Raw genomic sequence first — 17,670 nt, forward strand, 5'->3', positions numbered from 1 at the left:
TTGATGAGTGACAGAGGTGATGTGATGGCAGAGCGAGCAGGCAGGGCAGATCAGAGCAGACTGTCCGCTGCACACTGACCCAACTGGATGCAACGTGTTAGAGCCTAGAAAGGTTGGATTCCTCGATTTTTACATTCTTTGGGAAAGTTTTGTGGGCAAGACCTTGAACACAGTCTGAAAAACTGAAAACTGTGTTTCATCCTCTTCAACATGTTTTATGCATGACGAGCAAAATCGAGAGCAAGATCATTGAATGCTCGAAAGGAGAAATAGAGGGGGAAGGAAAGTACAATTCTTGCAACAAGGGAATTTTATAGCTCTAAAATGTTGCCAGATTATAACCAGAGTGAATAACAACAAATAAGATGCACAACGGTCTCAAAAGAATATTGACTGAAAAGTATTTGTCTTCTTCTAAAAGGGAATTCTGGTAAAATAAAATGTTGCTAAGCTCCCTTAATGTCTGATGTTCAACTCTCTTTCAGAATGGATTTCTCCAATTGCACTGAGGGGGTGTTTGCCTCAACCAGCAGTGGTAATGACTCACTGGAGACCACTAAGCTCCCTCCCAGCAAGGTCCTGCTCACGGTGACCCTTTCTGTAGTGGCCATCCTGACTACATTCTTCAACTGCCTGGTGATCACAGCTATTGCAGTCACCCGCAAGTTGCACCACCCAGCCAACTACCTCATCTGCTCGTTAGCGGTGACCGACCTGCTGGTGGCTGTGCTGGTCATGCCCTTCAGTATTATGTACATCCAAAAAGAGACCTGGATCATGGGCCAGGTGATGTGCACCATCTGGTTAAGCGTGGATATCACCTGTTGCACATGCTCCATCCTGCACCTTGCTGCAATCGCCATCGACCGCTACAGGGCCATTACTGATGCAGTGGAGTACTCTCGCAAACGCACGGGGGCCAGGGCAGGGGCCATGGTGGCGGTGGTGTGGCTCTTGTCCATCCTCATTTCACTTCCTCCTCTACTGTGGCGGCACTACAGCGAGGATGCAGAGCAGGAAGACCAGTGTATCATCATCCACCATCACATGGCTTTCACCTTGTACTCCACCCTCGGAGCGTTTTACATCCCCCTGCTGCTCATCCTCATCCTCTACTACAAAATCTACCGGGCCGCTCAGACCCTCTACATGCGCAGGGAGGCCAGCCGGGCCAGCCGTCATTCATGCATGACCAATGGGAGCATGATCCCATCGTCCTACCCGGCTGGAGATGGCGACATTGATGGGGGGCCTCGAAGTCCAGAGCCCATAAGCCCACCAGAAAAGTCTTTATCTGAACCCTCAACTGAGGAACCTCCACGTGAACGGGTGCGCGTATCCGTAAAGGCTTTCCAGTGCAAGTCGCGCCGGCACGAGTCACGCAGTGAGTCACGCCGGAGCCAGTTTTACCAAGGACCACGGATCTCAGGCTCGCGGGAGCGCAAAGCAGCATCCACGTTGGGGTTGATAATAGGGGCCTTTGTCATCTGCTGGTTGCCGTTTTTTGTCAAGGAGGTGATCGTCAACACCTGCGGTTCTTGCAGCACTTCGGTGGAGATGGCTGACTTTCTGACATGGTTGGGTTACCTCAACTCGCTGATCAACCCCCTCATCTACACCATCTTTAATGAAGACTTCAAAAAAGCTTTCCAAAGACTCGTTAGGTGCAGTCATTACCTCTGATGGTTACAATTATGCATGATCGTACCCATACACTACCACACATACACATGTAACTAAAGTCCAGAGGATACTGACTAAATACTGACTCAATGTGCCTGAGAGATTAATCTCAAAGAGGAAAGGGACTGACACCCATTTCCAGACACTCCACCAGGCACTCCAACAGCCTGAATGGCAGCAGCTCAGCTATGAGCTTTTCAGCAAAGTTCCACATTGAAATCAAAGTCCTGCTATTAATAGAACAGCCTCAGATTTCCTTGATGTTAATTGGTGTGTTTGAAGGGACAGTGACATGTTGGTTTCTAGAAAATGGGCAGTGGCTGACCTTTTTGAGGTCTGGGTTCTGTGCATTAGTGATCAGCCCCATTTAAAGGTCTTGAAATAGCTGACCATTATATCTGTTCCATCTAATGACCTCCTTTCGATCCAGTCCGAGCTGCCAGATGAAATACAGAACATGTGTAAAATACCACAGTGTACCGAGTTGCGACTTCATGTGGCCATGACGTGACATGACATCCGATTGACTGCTGCAGTGATCGTTAACAGAAATAGTATGAATGTGGTTTTGTAATCAGCCACGCAAAAACATTCCAACAAATATGAAATAGTAGGAGCTTCTCGTCAGGTAATGGTACTGGCTTAAGTGATTTGACAGTACAGAGGAGTTATTGCCTGACTTACAGAAATTTCACTGAACAAACCAAATCACACCATTAATAACACACTAAATTATAAACAATGTAACTAGGGACCAATATGAAAATTGAGCTTGCTTCAACCATGACTACAAAAGGTCAACTTTCAGAGAAGTTATTAGGGTTACAGGTTCTATAAGACACTGCCACTTTAATTGATGCTTTTGCACAACCTTTATGTTACGTTCCTTTCAGTTATGATTTATTATATTTATTAATCTATCCTGGAGCCATTAAAACATGCCCATTCCATCTCACTCCCACGCCATAGCCAGCATTGGGTTGTAATGAACGCAAGAACCACTGGTGGAGAAATCCTCATTACATTAATCCCACTCAAGTACTAGGAATAGAACTACTATTTCTTTACTGCCTCCGAGAGGGCACATGCTGATGGAAATGTTGTGGATGAGTCAAGCGTGAGGGTGTACTGTATGCTAGAGAGATAATACAAGGTGTGTCATATACTTACATACATCTCTGACAGTATGACCAGTATTTGTATACTGTTTCTTTCTTTGTCTCTCACTGTCTCAATAATCAATAATAAACAGTCCACATATGAATGATGTTCCCCTGTTCTTCTCTGAGTTAATGATCAGTTTCTGAGTGATAACTTGGTGACTGACGGTTATGACTGCAGTATATCCCATATATCACGTGTATGTAGGGAATGGTAGCAGGAATAGCAGAAATGATGACTCACTGATCATCTGTCTGTGTAAACGAATGCTGATATTATTATGACCTTTATTTATTCTTGAAAAATCAATGAGGACAGGCCCTGATTTACAATGATGTCAAGTAACAGTTAAAAATGACTTAAAAGATACAAAATATTAAAAGAATAGTAATAGTATTAGTGTAGAAATCAGTTCAAAAAAGATACAAGATACAAAAAAAAATCAAAAGAGGTAGTAACAGAAGCCGAATGGTTTATGATCATGGATTAAAATTCCTGCTTTTATTCATCTTTTTCATTCATGCTAGTATCCATTTTTAGGGTGCTTTGTAAAGGCATAGAAACTAAAAGCAGATCGCCCAAATTCAGCGCAAACTCGAATGAAAGCCAGTCTGAGTTTGGTGCGGTCCTGAGGATCAATCAAGCTGAACTGCTATATAAGATGGACACTTCCCAATAAGGGCATTATAGGTTAACAAATACATATGCCTGTCATGTCTCAAGAGTCACAGAGAAGACCACCAAACTAGTTCATATAAGGTGCAATGATGAGTGCTATAAACATCCCCAGTAATAAAGCTAAGAGCAGAATGATAAACAGCATCCAAGGGCTTAAGAGTAGAGGCAGAGGCATGCCTAGAAATCACATCACCATAATCCATGACAGAGAAAAAAAGCAGCTTCATGAAATGTTTTCCTACAGAGCATCGGAAAGTTCATTCTATTTCTAGAGAAGAAATTTTTGTTGTAATTTGTTTACACGACTATATGATATTTAAATGTGCGTTTGTCGTCTATCCAGATACTGAGGTATTTATATTCTGTAACTCTTTCATTGTTAAATCCTTGTACAGTGGAAGTATGAATGTTTTTGCCATCAAGAATGACATAAACTCAGTTTTCTGTGCATTCAAATCATGTTTCAGATCATTAAGTGCCGCTTGGAGAACACTACAGGAATGCTGCAGGTTTTCCACAGCTAGCTGAGCAGAGTCTGCAGTACAATACAAATATGTATCATCCGCATTAGAGTGATATATGATGCACTGCAAGCCCATGTTTCAGTCTGCTGACTGTTGAAAGTGCAAGGACAGGATAGTCTGATGTGGTTGCGCCCCCGTGTGGTTATAAGAAATACTGCAGACTTTCAAGTTGGCTGTGATAAACTGCATCAGTCTACATCGGACATATGGTGTTGTTCATTTAGCCTCAGCAATCAAACAAATAAAAGTCATGAAATAAGAAATCTGCACTGATGTGCAAGTTGTCTCTGTCTTTTGGGGTGTGTTCCGTGCAAAATATATGTTTGCTTTAAAAAAGTATACAAGAAATATTCCAAAAGATAAAATTAAACCATTGATATAGCCTAAATTCATTTTAGCCTATATGTGATGGTGAACTGTCTCCAATGTGTCCACATCTTACTCAGCCCTACCATCAGCGTAGAATTTAACCAGACCTTCAAGTTCTTTTTCCTGTCTCTTATAGAACTTGTTGTCATAAACATCATGTTCAAATGCTGTTTTCTACTTGAAATTGATGCAATAAAACAGTCAGTTTTATTCCAACCTTTTCTGACCAGTTTGAAATGCCCAGTTCTAGGTCTTGTTGTGCAGCGGGTGCAGAGAGAAAAGTGCTTCCATTGATACACATTGTGTTACCAGCTACCTCTGTTTCACCTGTCCATCAGGAGCCTCACTAAGGAAGGTTGTATAAGGGGAATGTAACTCCGCATGCATCTTTACTTCATCCCATACAGGAAACTGCACAACCAGTGGGTGTGAAAAACTGGGGCCTCCCATTCATGATTCCTCCCGGCCATGTTCAGTGGAACAAACGACTACCACAGAGCACTGCCAGGAACAGATGAAACAGAGTCTGGGTCTCAGCAGTAGTTTGCAAGTGTTTTGCTCCTGCACCAAACATTATAGCCATGACTAAAGTGTGCAGTTTGTTTCAAAAGTTTTCAGAGTTTGAAACACAACATTTATAGGCTGGAAAAGCACAGGGTCTGTGTCCACGTCCACACAGGTTTGTGAAGTGCTTTCACAAACCCACTGAGCTGACATCTGTTATGAAATCTGTCTCCATACAGTAGCAGCCAAACAGCTGCACCACCATCATGTGTGTGTATGTGCACTCCCCAGGGCACATCAGTGTAGGCATCAGACACAAATGAGGCAAAGTCTTTTCTCTTTCTCCTATGTGGTGAGGAGAACAGCATGCCTTCAGCTCAGTGTCCCTGAAGGAACTGTTGATGTGCTCAGGAGCAAAGAAATCCCTCCTCACCAACAGTAAGTAACTACAAGGTACAAGGATACTCAGGCTCTTTTCTGCTGTTGATGTTACCAGTTGTATTTTAATTGACAGCGATTCAAAAGAGACTTGCATATTCGATTAAACATAATACGTATATATGTACATAATGAACTTAATGATGACTCAATTCCATTGAGCTGCTTCAGCTTCAGAGTCTCTTTTTATTGATTGCTGGTTCACTGTCACACTGTCATGGCTCACTGGGACACTTAAATAGAACAGAGCCATCATCACTGTTATTATTAATGCCTGTGTTTTTCCTATTATAAATGTGTGAATAATATGCTGAGAAAAGAGCTATTATATGTGTATATCAATTTCATTATTTTCGTCTCACGAAGAAATTCTGCATTTTATCGGCAGCATGAGGCGTTTCTATTGTCTGGTGTTAGTCATACTTGACTAACATGCATGTATGCAAACCTTTTGCAGTCTTCCCATTCGTGCATCAGGACTTAAAGGGCTGTTTTGTGTTTTTAAATGTCCTCCTTTCTGCCCATTTTCCTCCAGAACTGCCTGTGACAAAAACCCCAGTCAACACTCGGCCCAGAGTGACATGGTGACATGTGCTTCCGAAGCTGACAACCATTTCAGCCGTCTAAAAGTCAGTTTTTGATCTGACTTTTGTTATGTTTCTTTGTTAATGTAATGCAGACCCAGCTGAGAAGAATCTTTCATATACTGTAAGATATATATATATACACTAATCAGTTCTGACTCTAATTGTTTGTGAGATTTTGGTCCTATTTACCACAATTTCTAAACCTTCTAATAAAACATGTAATAATTCTGCTTGTTTTGAATAGTGAGCAAAATCTGAGCCTGTAACACATAAAAATACCTGATTATACAGTATACATTTTCCATAATATCTAAGGTCATAGGAATCTGATGAACACAAAATCAGTTTCATAGGAAAACAATATTGTTAGATGAGTGGAAATGTTAGCCATTCGTTCTGAAACTTGAACTTCCATCCAACACAATACAGCAAACAATTAGTTGTGATTCAGTCAGTGGGGTCATTTGTCAAATATTTTTATTTTTATCAACCTGCCTTGTTATTAAGCTTTAATGTGCATTTAAGATGACTGGAGATGATTGTTTCTTGTGCATTATTCATAATTTTGAAAAAAACTTTATTAGTACTTTCTTAAGGATGGGGTTGCCAGGTTGGTAGCGTTTTGTCTTTAGGGATAGGAGGATGCTGCCTTACAATTCTGGCAACTTTGACTATGCGCTGGATACAGCAGACAGTATGGCGGACAGCGAAAGTGATGTGGAAACAGACGGGCTTGAATTAGCTCTAGACACGTTGTTTAAAAGACACTGCAGCGATGAGTCGTCTCTGAGCAGCAAAAGCTATTGCTCTGAGTTCTGTGAGGTATGTTGGACTCCATTTTTCAGACAGCCTGCCTAGTCGGTGTCTGTTTATTGCTAACGCTACTAGCTTCGCGAGCTAACGTTAGCCTACAGATTCGCTCCGTCTATGCAGTTGTGTGGCTAAGACTATGGCATAGCCCAAACATAACAGAAATTATTAACAAAATGTAGATGGACATACTGTGCTCATACGCAGGTGACTTCATGGAGTAATTGTGTTTACTGGGAATATCATCTTGATGTTTGATAACGCTTAGCTCTATAGCTAACGTTAAACAGTTAGGCTAAGCTAACGGACTGAGGTCTTATGGCAAGCTGTGTTTCGACAAACTATTATTAACACTTTAAAAACACTACATAGCCTGTTTTCAGATGCCACTAGTTGAGATGAAATTCCAAGTGAGTTAAATTCTAAAAGATATGACTGAATTAATCTGTGGGAAACTTGACTTTTAGCAGCCATGCATCAACGGTAACGTTGGCTTTAACACTAAAAGGTGAATTTACTTATTGTCACAAGACTGTGAAGTCGTTGTATGTGCCCCTGTTGAAGTCATGCAATAGTCTGATTTCAGCTCATAAAGTATTGCGTGTGAACGCCAATCCCCTCACTCCATCTGATGTACTACACCATAAACACAATCACAGTTTCAGATAGGTCCCTGTTACCATAGAGATGTCAGTCAGAACAGTAGGACAAACTGTAGCACATTAGAAGGTGCTCTGCATTTCAGGTACATGATGTCACGTTATTAATTGTAGCTCAGGTTCCAATGTGATCGAGCGCATTTGGTGCCGCTGTGAACCCCCACCACTCTGTACTTACAAAGAACAGCCATGACTGACCTGTGACTGTTCCATGCCTGAATGTGCTGAATTTTTTTAAATTAAATGTTTAGGGTAAATTGAAAAAAAAAAAAATATATATGTGTTGATCAATTGCAGCCCATTTCTTTTAAGTTAAGAAAATTTGTAGTGTTTGGTTTCAAGACTCTGTACGATTAACTTTTATTGTATTGAAATTGCCAAACAGATTTCATGTTTTTGATAAGATAAAACTTTATTAATCCCCTGCTGGGGAAATTTGGTGTTACAGGCAGCAGGCAATAGTAGTAGAAACAACAACAGACTACAAAAAGTTGATTATATATATATATAATTAATTAATTAAAAAATATTGCCATAAAAAATACACTGCCAAAAATTTAAGGATAATCACACTTTTGAGAGAAATTGCACACGGATTGAAATTGCACATGATGGGTATGGATAAATTAATTATATTATTTGCTCTATTGCGCAGTAATAAATATATATTGTGTGTATCACAGTAGACTAAAAATATGTTGTATGTAATATATTGTGGTGTTCTACTTTTTCTGTCTTCTCTCTGCACAGTTGGTTGAGGAGTACACGGGGCAATGGCAAGTTCCTCTTCCACAACTGAAGGTGCTGTGGACTGCACTCTGCAGTTTCACGAAAGCCACAGCTGCCTTCCCTGATGACTGTCAGCACATCCACTATGTTCTCAGCAGTCTGGCCTTGTAAGTAGTTTGTTCCTTGGGAACTGATTCACTGATTTTTCTAAAGATTGATTATGAAACTATTGCAGAAAAGCTTTTTCCTTTTTGCTAAGCAGTAGCACAGCAACGTGCTCATTGTTTGCTCTTTGACAGTAGCACATGCATGGAAAAGAACTGCAAAGGGTTTGATGAGCTGAATTTACTGTCGTCTCAGTTACTGTGAGGTGTTTTTTGGCAAACTAATGTTCCTCTCATTGTCTTGCAGGAGCTTTTTTGAACTGATGCTGTTTTTTAGTAAAGAAGAATTTGTGGAAAAGCCTTTAAAAGACATCCTCGATTCCTTTCAGGTGACAACAACTGATTCACTGTCTCGATCCTGAGTTTTCATATTCACACAACACACTCTCACATGACCCATTTGCCGTACCTGCCAGTAGTTAGCTGTGAGCACTGAGTAAAAGTTGCCAGCACCCAGCTGAAACCACGACAGTGCCAATGTTTTATGATCAAAGTAACAACTAGTTCAGTGTTTGCTACTGCAACACTATCCTTTGTCATTTCCATTGTTTTAGTAGGCAATTATGAATCAATGCATCTTAAAAGTCGTTGTGGTGATTGGTCATTTCACAAAGAAGTCTTGTGTTCTCGTTGCAGGAGTGCCACTCTCAGCTCCTGCGGCACAGAAACATCTACCTTCAGCATGTAAAGCAGATCATTAAAGCGGGAGGCCCATGGGAGAATCCAGTGCTGCAAGGAATCCTGAAGGAGGCAGACTTGCCATCAAAAGAGGGTAGGCTCATGACCATATGTAACAGCTGATGTAGCATACACACAGAAAACACTGCACTGCAGTGTGACAGGCTGTGTTCTAGCATCTCCTTCCTGTCAGTCATATACTGATCACTATCACACTGCCACTCCACACTGTTAAATGTAGCTCAGCTGCTGCTGTTTTCTGTGGATGTGTTCTGAATAACTCTGCTAAATGCAGATCTAAAGGACACAAACGTGACTCCAGTTTAGGAGTCCCAAGTATTAGGGTGGTAGGATCTAGTGGAGGATCGGGTTTGCTACACTTTTAGTCAGTTACAGGTAAAAGGATGACTCTGTCTTTGCTGTGTTTGTTTTTCCATCCTATTTTTAAAAACTTCCCTGAGGTCATTGACCCAGTGTTCCCCAAATTTGGCTTGCCTGTCATGGCTAAATATTATCAAAATATTTTTAGTTCCTCAAATAGTAAAGAAATAGACATAATGCTGGTTGACAGGTTGTAGATTTTATGCCGTTTCCTAATATAATTATGTTGCTTAAATGTATGTTAAGGAATATGCCTGATATTTTACAAACATGAAACACTTTGCCACCATACACGTATAGAATTCTAATGACACTAGAATCAGTGATTTATTTGATATTACTGTATCCTGCACTTGTCTATAAATAGGCTCATATCATAGTCTGTACCTTAACACATGTAATTCTCTCCCATGCAGTTGAGGAGTACTTAAGCTCAGAGTTGCCAGTATTCCTTGAGCTGCGGGTTCGCTATCTGCAGGCCTGTGAACGAATCCAAGAGGCCAAGGCCCTGGCTAAAAGCTGCCTGGAGAACCATGAGGCTGGGAGGCATCTGTTCTTCCATCAGGCCTACCTCACCTGCCTCTACAAGGCCTCATTGCATGAACACCTCCACAAGGAGGTAAGGAGACCAAGAGTGGCAAAGGCAATGTGGGAGGTATTAAGGATGTGAGGCATCACGGGGATGTGCAGATGAATATGTTTGCCCTTTCAGATGGCAAAGATGGGGTTGGTGGATAGGATGATAAAACCCTGATTCTAAAAAAATTGGGATGCTGTGTGAAATGTAGATGAAAACAGAATGCTATTATTCGCAAACAAACTGTGTTTACTGACAAATGATTAAACGATTCAAACTCAAGTCACTGTTATGATGCGATATTAAATGATGGTGAATGTAATTATGTGCAGCCATTTGAACAGATGATTCTTGTATTCCTGATATCACTCGTTACTTGTAATGCATGTTGATTTACTTTGTATTTGGCGTATTCTGCCTAACTTCTTCCTCAGATGGCAGAGATAGATGGCCGAGATGCTGTGGAGATCATCTGCAACACGGAGAGCGTTGAAAAAGATGAGCTTCTGTTATCGCTGTGTAAAACTTTCCTTACCCAGCAGCTACACAATGGAGACATGTACTACATCTGGTAAGAATGACCTCCAGACACGTACGTCACGCTAATACTGCACTCAGTTATCCTCCCAGTATTCATAGTTGCTTTCAGGTTATGTAAATTACCCGGTGTTTGCTGAATATGTGTATGAGGGGAGCTGATGGCAGGATGCACAGTTAGATTTTTTTTTTTTTTTTTTTTTTCATTTTTTTAAGTTCAGTTCAGTACCCCCTCTGTTCACTGACAGGGGAATTAGAAGAGTTGTTGCTTAATTAACATAAGTGAGCTAGATGACCTTTGACTTGTCATCTGCTGCTTCCTGCAGGGACCTGGTGTTCATCTGGAGCAGGTTGCATCTTAGGGCCCATCCCTCCAGACAAGGCTTTCTGGCTGAGTGCTTGCAGTTGGCTTCCTCTGCTACTAACATCCGAGCCATCTTCCCCTTCATCAAACTGGTCACCACAGAGGTGCGACTTACACCACAGCATCAACTATTTCCACGTTGTGTTCCTCCGGACAAATGATAATTAACTAAATATTCTGCACGTTGTTTGAAGCTTGAAGAAATGTGTGAACAAACTGACAACACTTCGATCTGACAAGGATCTTACTCGCACCTCATACCTGAGGACGATATTTGTCAGATCAAAATATCCTTTACACTGGTCCTTCGAGATCTGCCAGTGATCACATGTAGAGGACGAAGTTGAAATAACTAAATATATAATTTCCCCATGTTAAACAAATAAAAATGTATACTGTGCAGACTTGTGCAGTCAAACTGAACATATTTGTTTTTTCATCAACCTTGCCTTAGTTGTTTCTTTATCCCATCTACCATTTTTACACTATTTTAATCACTAGTGTGTTCGTTTTTGGACAGCTGGGGGTTGAAGGAGTCCATGTCTGTGTGGAGCTTTGTGCCAGGGCCTTGCAGCTGTGTGACATGCAGGCAGAGAGCGTGACCCGGTCCCTGGTTTGCAAGACCATCGCGTTCCTGCTGCCTCATGACCTGGAGATCTGTCGAGCGTGTGCCCTGCTGGTCTTCTGTCAGGAACGCAGCCTGGAAGCTTACCGAACTGTCTGCTTGCTTTACATGCATCCTGACCAGGAGCCGCATCCCCACAACAGCCCTGTTCGGACCAGTGTTCGCTTCCATATTCTACAGGTTGGATGGGATGAATAAGGGGGTATAATACAGTGACACATTGGATATACTAGCATCATGATTTGTTCCTGACGCTTTTGATATCTTTGTTTTCCAGATGCTCAAGGAGCGCCTGTGTTTTGACCCTGAGTTTTGGAACCTCCTGACCCTCAGGACCCATTGCTTGGAGCTTATGAGTGACAAGGTCATGAAAGCTGCGGTTCTCAGTGAGATGAAGGAGGAAGAGGAGAAGGAATTCACTGAAGAGCTATTCATTAATAATTGTGTAAATGACTCATGCACTCAAGGTGTCAATTCCTGCCAGTGCACTGAAGCTGCATTTGTGAAGCAACAGCTTCCAGAAGAGCAGACTATGGCTGGAGAGACAGAAAAGTGCGTTGCCCCATCAAATAATACTCTTCTGAAGAGGAGAAAATGGGGGAGAAGGAGAAAAGAGTCAAAGGTTAAGGATGAGGCGGACATCGGTGATGATCCAGAGATCAAATACAATCTCAAATCTGCCTCTTTAGTCAGTAAGCCTGTGTATTCACTTAGACGAAATCACACTAACGTGGAAAATTCTGCTCCTGGGAGACTCCCTCTAAACCGCAAGAGAGAATACTTGTCAAGGTGTGTGAAGAGCCAAATTTTTAAAAGGAAGGGTCAGAAGAAAAGGTGGTTGCAGGGTCTTCCGAGGGTGGATCAGGTGCAGACAGTTAAAGAGAAGAAGGTCAAAGTTAAAGGGAAAAAACGGGGACGGAAGCCTTTACAGAAACTGGAACTCTCCCACCCTGATAATGAAATATCCCTTCCAGAGGAGGAGTGTGGTTTGGAGGCAAATACTGACAAGGAGGAGAGCGAACAGAAAGAGAACCAACCTGAGCAGATGAATGTTCTTGAGAAAGAAAACAGACTTGAGAAACATACTGACTTGGTCTGTAGTAGCAGTGTCTGTGAACAAACCCAAGAGGAATCTCAAACACACTTCGGTTCCGAGCTTTGTGAAGGTCCTCCCAGTGAGCATCAAGCTGCTGTTCCTGCTGTTGAAGCTGATCCTGAGCTTGATGGTCCACCCTTAGAGTTACTTGATTGTCCAGTAGAACTGTTACACAGCTATTCTATTAAATCCAAAAAGCCTGACACTGAGAAACTGCAGCCTCCTGAATCCTCAGCGTCAGATGGGCTTAATGGCGACACAGAAGAGGAGCCCCAACCCACAGTGGAAACAGAAGTATCAAACACAGAGGTCAGTGATTTGACTGTAATTACCCTCCCAGGGATTTCATATTGAAGGTTCATAATTACTGGGCACATGTATTCTAAATAGGTTCCTTTATCTTTTCTTGTTAAATGATGCATTAGCATTAGCTTTGAATAAAGTACTGCAGTGTGTTTGCACACACTTTTGGGAAAAGTTATGCAGAAAATACTTAATATGCAGTGACGCTGCATGTGAGTAAGGAAAATAGAAAGACATGAGGGGGTTCAAATTATTTTTATTTTTTTTGCTTTTTATTTAGAATGTTATTTGATATTGTGCTAACTTTTTCCATTGAACTCGTAACACTGATTTTAGCGGCTTGTTTTCTGCAGGTGATAGCCAAGAGGACATGGAAGGACAGAGTTCTCCGTACTCAACAATATGCCCACGTGATGCACCACTGCAACTTCTGCCACAAAGACTACAAAGGCTTGAATGTTATGAGACATGCTCTCTCACACCTGAAGAGTAGGAAACTAAGATGTATACTCTGTGGAAAACGCTTTAAACAGCTTCCATTTGCCAAAAAACATATTGTGGATCACATTAATGAAATGTGCAAGGAGCCATGTACTGTGGATATGCCAGCTGCAAATGGAACAGTAGATAATGTAGAAAATCAGAGCCAGCCTCAGGATGAAAATCAGACTTCCATTTCCGACGAGGAAACTCCCGAACAGAAACCCGGAGGCAAAACTAAAGTGTCCAGCCTCAAGAGGGAAGATCGAATCATCAGGAACCTCCGCACCCTCATCAAAAAGACATCCGTGCTTCACAAAAAGTGCAAGAACCCCAACGCAAATATATTCAAGCAGGTCGACTTCAAGGATGAGCAGGTAGTCATTCAAGATGGCCTGGTGATCGTAAGAGATCCTCATGTGATGGAGAAGGAGGGAGAGGGAGAAGCGAAGGAGACGCCAGCGGGAGAGAACGGCTACGGTGTGGACATCACATATCACCTGTGCCCCTCGGAGTCCTGTGATAGAGTGTTCTTGAGGGTCAGCACCACGCTAACAAAGCATGCTATCAAATGCCACAGCAACGAAGAGAAGGTGCTGGAGAAGACGTTTGTTTGGGCCAAAAACAAGTGCACTATATGCCTCAGGTAAGATGATGTACAGTATTATTAAGCATCACATACCTTCTTATGTCAAGTTTAACATGATGACCTCCACGTGTTTATCTGCTCTATTATTTGAGTGCGCACAGGTACAATTGAAGGTGGGACATTAGATGGCTCATACAACCCAGATTCTAAAAAAGGTTGGGATGCTGTGTAAAACATGAATAAAAACAGAATGCAATAATTTGCAAACTGTTTACTGACAACAGTTTTCCAGTGTTCCTGAGCCCATTTAGTAATCTTATACAATCCTGTGTCCACAAAGTTGTGAACCTCGCGCCATCCTCGCTTGTGAATGACTGAGTCTTTCCTGGATGCCCCTTTCATATCCAATTGTAACACTATCACCTGTTACCAATATACCTGTTTACCTGTGGAATGTTCCAAACAGGTGTTTTTGGAGCGTTCCACAACTTTCCCAGTCTTTTGTTGCTGCTGTCCCAACTTGTTTGAAACATGTTGCTACATCAAATTCAGAGTAAGCGAATATTTACAAAAATCTATGAGGCTGATGAGGTCAAACATTAAATATATTGTCTTGGTGCTTTTTTCAATTGAGTATATGTCAAAAAAGATGAGCAAATCATCACATTGTTTGATACTATTATTTGTTTTACAGAGTCCCAACCTTTTTGGAAACAGGGTTGTACGTCACAGCATCCATTGTATTAACGTCTGGCATAGCCCGCCATATTAATGCAGACTCCCAATTCTATATCTGTTGCCTAAGTCGGGAATGGTGGAAATTGATTGAAGTTATGAATCAATCATCAGCACATACCTTCTCTTATGAGGAAATACATGTGGGAAAGATAGCGTAAAACATGGGTGATGATGCACCAGAGATTAAAGCAGCAGCTTCCCAGATAAATACAAGTTCTGCTGCTCTTTTGGATCCCAGAGCTTTAAAGACTAACCAGTGGTTGATGTTTTTAAACTGCCAAAGGCAAAAAAAGAGAAGGCAAATACAGTATCACAACCAACAAGTGTCTGCATGTTGGAAGGAAAACAAGAAGAGAAGCAGTTAGATAGTTGTTAGATTGTTCAAACTTCACCATGTTATTATGTTTATTTTTCAGTCTTGCTAAAGATTCTTTACTGCAACCTACATGTTTGAGGAGAGCTTGTTGTGCTGACTGTCTTTCCTCCAACAGGCAGATACAGTTTCTCCAGCAATATAAGGACCACATGAAGCTCCATGATACTCCTCTCCAGCACTTCTGCTACCATCTGGAGTGCAGCCAGCGCTTCTTGACACACCAGGAATTAAAGACCCATGTCAGTACCCACCAGCCCTTCAGACCTCAGTGTCCATTCACAGACTGTGAGAAGCTATTCTCGACCCTTCAAGGTCTCTATGACCACGAATGGAGACACTACATCCCCGCGCCTCAAAGAGACGAGCTGGAGGTGGGACCCGTCCGACAGAAGAAGCAAAATGCTGAAGCTCCGTGGAAGCAGAGAGTGAAGGTTGAGGAGACATGGCTGCAGAGTAAAAAGGGGCCAAGCAACAGTCCTGTCTTTGACCATGCTGAGGCCTCTAATCTTGACGATTTCAATGAAAACGACAACACTGAAGATCAGCCTTGTGATGTAAATGTCCCAGACAGTAGCCAAGACCTGTCTAAATCTGATAATAGTTCAGAGACGGGCACTCATGAGCTCATGGATGACAGCAAAGTCACCATCAATGGATACGGAGATGAGGCAGGAAACCAAGTGTCGGAGGGAAAGAGCTCCACTTGTCACACTGGTGCTGCAGCAGCTTCACGCAAGACCTGTCGAAAAAGGACGCCGATCGAGCGGGACCCCTTGAATGTCCGAGACCTCGAGGATTTATCCACACTGTCTGAAGGAGTCCAGCAGAAACTGGGAGAGCCACACATCACTGAGCACAAAACCTTCAGACCAGAGGATCCCTCCTACGCGACTTTTGTCAAAGCCCCCTTCATCCGGCCACCACCCTCCACCTACATGGATGAATCCCTGCTCTCGATGCGCAAGAGGAGGTCCACTGACGAGGCCGCTCCGAGGAAAAATGTTTACTGGAGCAATAAGAAAAAGGAGGAGCCGGCGCCAGAAAAGGAGCAGCACAAGAATAGCGAGGCCCCTGAGCAGAAGATCAGGTCTCGCTGTGACAAATGTCTTTCCTCCTTCAGCAGCTTCGAAGAATTACAGAAACACCAAGCCCTTAACACCTGCTCTGCACTCTTTGGCTTTGATTCTGATGATGAAGGTAAGTAGGCTTGATTCAGTGATTATGAAGTGTATCAAGCCATTTTTGTATGAATATTTCTAACCCAAATGAACTACTGGATAATCTTTTTTATTATTATTTTTAGGTTAGTTGTAAGTGAAGAGGAGCTGTAACTGGAGTGACCATTGTACTCTGCCACCTGGCTCAGGGAAAGGATTCGAGATAAAGGAACACTGGAACCCTTTCTTATTACTCAGATACAGTACTTATTTAAATTTTGGATACCAGTTTGTCAAATTGGAGGATTTTTTTGTCTCTTAATTTAACTGATAAAGCCTTTTCGAAGCAATACTTTTGACAGCTAAATGTAGTTTTGAATGCATTGTTTTTCTTCAAAACACCATCAGTGTGCCAAGTACGGGAAAGAAGAACAAATCTGTGATGAATCCCCATATTCTCTTCATCTATGATTGGTTGATATTTAAAGAATTTCTCAGCAAATCTAAAAGCAATGCAGAGAAAACATATACTGTCCAAGACAACTTCCCTGGAATAAAAAAATCACAGGAGTTATCTGTGTATAAATACTCAGTTACTTACAGCTTTAAAATAACTTAATGACAAACCTTTGCTGGACTCACCATATCATGGGAAAGTTACAGTAACACACGGAATATGTAACTTTTGGGAAAAGGGTTGTTAACCTGCTATGGGAAAGATAATGGTCACCCATTTATTTCCGTTTTTAAAACGTCATTATTGAAGCAGCAACACTTAAATACATTGAGGTTTGAAGCAGAGCTGAATGCAAAGCAGTGTAGTCTGACTGCAGTTTAGCCCTTCTGGCAAACTGCATCGCCATCAGAACTTGGCTACAATAATGAATGACGATGATGTATTTTATTTATTTTTGGTTGTCTTTCAGAATGACCTGTTGACACTATAATGTACATGTCCATTTGGGTCCTACAACCCCAATTCCAAAAAAACTGGGACGCTGTGTAAGACGTAAATAAAACCGAATGCAGTTATTTGCAAAGAACTGTGTTTACTGACAGCAGTTTTAGGAAGTGTTACGAGGCCCATGTAGTAACATCCTTTATACAATCATGTGTTCACAAAGTGGTGAACCTCGCTCCATCCTCGATTATGAACCACTGAGCCTTTCCAGGATGCCCCTTTCATACCCAATCATGATACTATCACCTGTCACCAATCAACCTGTTTACCTGTGGAATGATCCAAACAGGTGTTTTTGGAGCGTTCCACAACTTTCCCAGTCTGTTGATGCTTCTGTCCAAATTAGTTTGAAACATGTTTGGCTGGGATTAAATTCGGAATAAGCAGATATTTACAAAAATCAATGAAGCTGATGAGGTCAAGCATTAAATATATTGTCTTTGTACTGTGTTCAAATGAGTACATGCCAAAAAAGGATTAGCAAGTCATCACACTTTGTTTT

At 41.8% G+C, this 17,670-nt stretch overlaps 2 protein-coding genes across 2 annotated transcripts; both read left to right on the plus strand.

Annotated features, from left to right (window-relative positions):
• Positions 1-486: 486 nt before the first annotated feature.
• htr1fa (5-hydroxytryptamine (serotonin) receptor 1Fa) lies at positions 487-1,683 on the plus strand. Its single transcript, XM_041951202.1, has one exon. The coding sequence runs from the start codon at positions 487-489 to the stop codon at positions 1,681-1,683; it is 1,197 nt and encodes a 398-aa protein (XP_041807136.1).
• A 4,954-nt stretch (positions 1,684-6,637) lies between these two features.
• LOC121616166 lies at positions 6,638-17,364 on the plus strand. Its single transcript, XM_041950841.1, has 12 exons — positions 6,638-6,766; positions 8,164-8,309; positions 8,554-8,635; positions 8,943-9,078; positions 9,782-9,984; positions 10,377-10,513; positions 10,806-10,947; positions 11,364-11,648; positions 11,746-12,873; positions 13,221-13,993; positions 15,166-16,247; positions 16,354-17,364. The coding sequence occupies exons 1-12, from the start codon at positions 6,641-6,643 to the stop codon at positions 16,356-16,358; spliced, it is 4,245 nt and encodes a 1,414-aa protein (XP_041806775.1). The 5' UTR covers positions 6,638-6,640; the 3' UTR covers positions 16,359-17,364.
• The last annotated feature ends 306 nt before the right edge of the window (positions 17,365-17,670 follow it).

The sequence above is a fragment of the Chelmon rostratus genome, chromosome 13 (genome assembly GCF_017976325.1).
Source record: "Chelmon rostratus isolate fCheRos1 chromosome 13, fCheRos1.pri, whole genome shotgun sequence".
Classification (NCBI taxonomy): Eukaryota; Metazoa; Chordata; class Actinopteri; order Chaetodontiformes; family Chaetodontidae; genus Chelmon; species Chelmon rostratus.

Excerpts from the sequence above, each read along its gene's own strand:
- LOC121616166 (XM_041950841.1), top strand. The coding sequence starts at position 6,641 with ATGGCGGACAGCGAAAGTGATGTGGAAACAGACGGGCTTGAATTAGCT. Across the intron at positions 8,310-8,553 it reads GTTCTCAGCAGTCTGGCCTT|GAGCTTTTTTGAACTGATGC; the intron begins GTAAGTAGTTTG and ends ATTGTCTTGCAG. Across the intron at positions 8,636-8,942 it reads ACATCCTCGATTCCTTTCAG|GAGTGCCACTCTCAGCTCCT; the intron begins GTGACAACAACT and ends TTCTCGTTGCAG.
- htr1fa (XM_041951202.1), top strand. The coding sequence starts at position 487 with ATGGATTTCTCCAATTGCACTGAGGGGGTGTTTGCCTCAACCAGCAGT.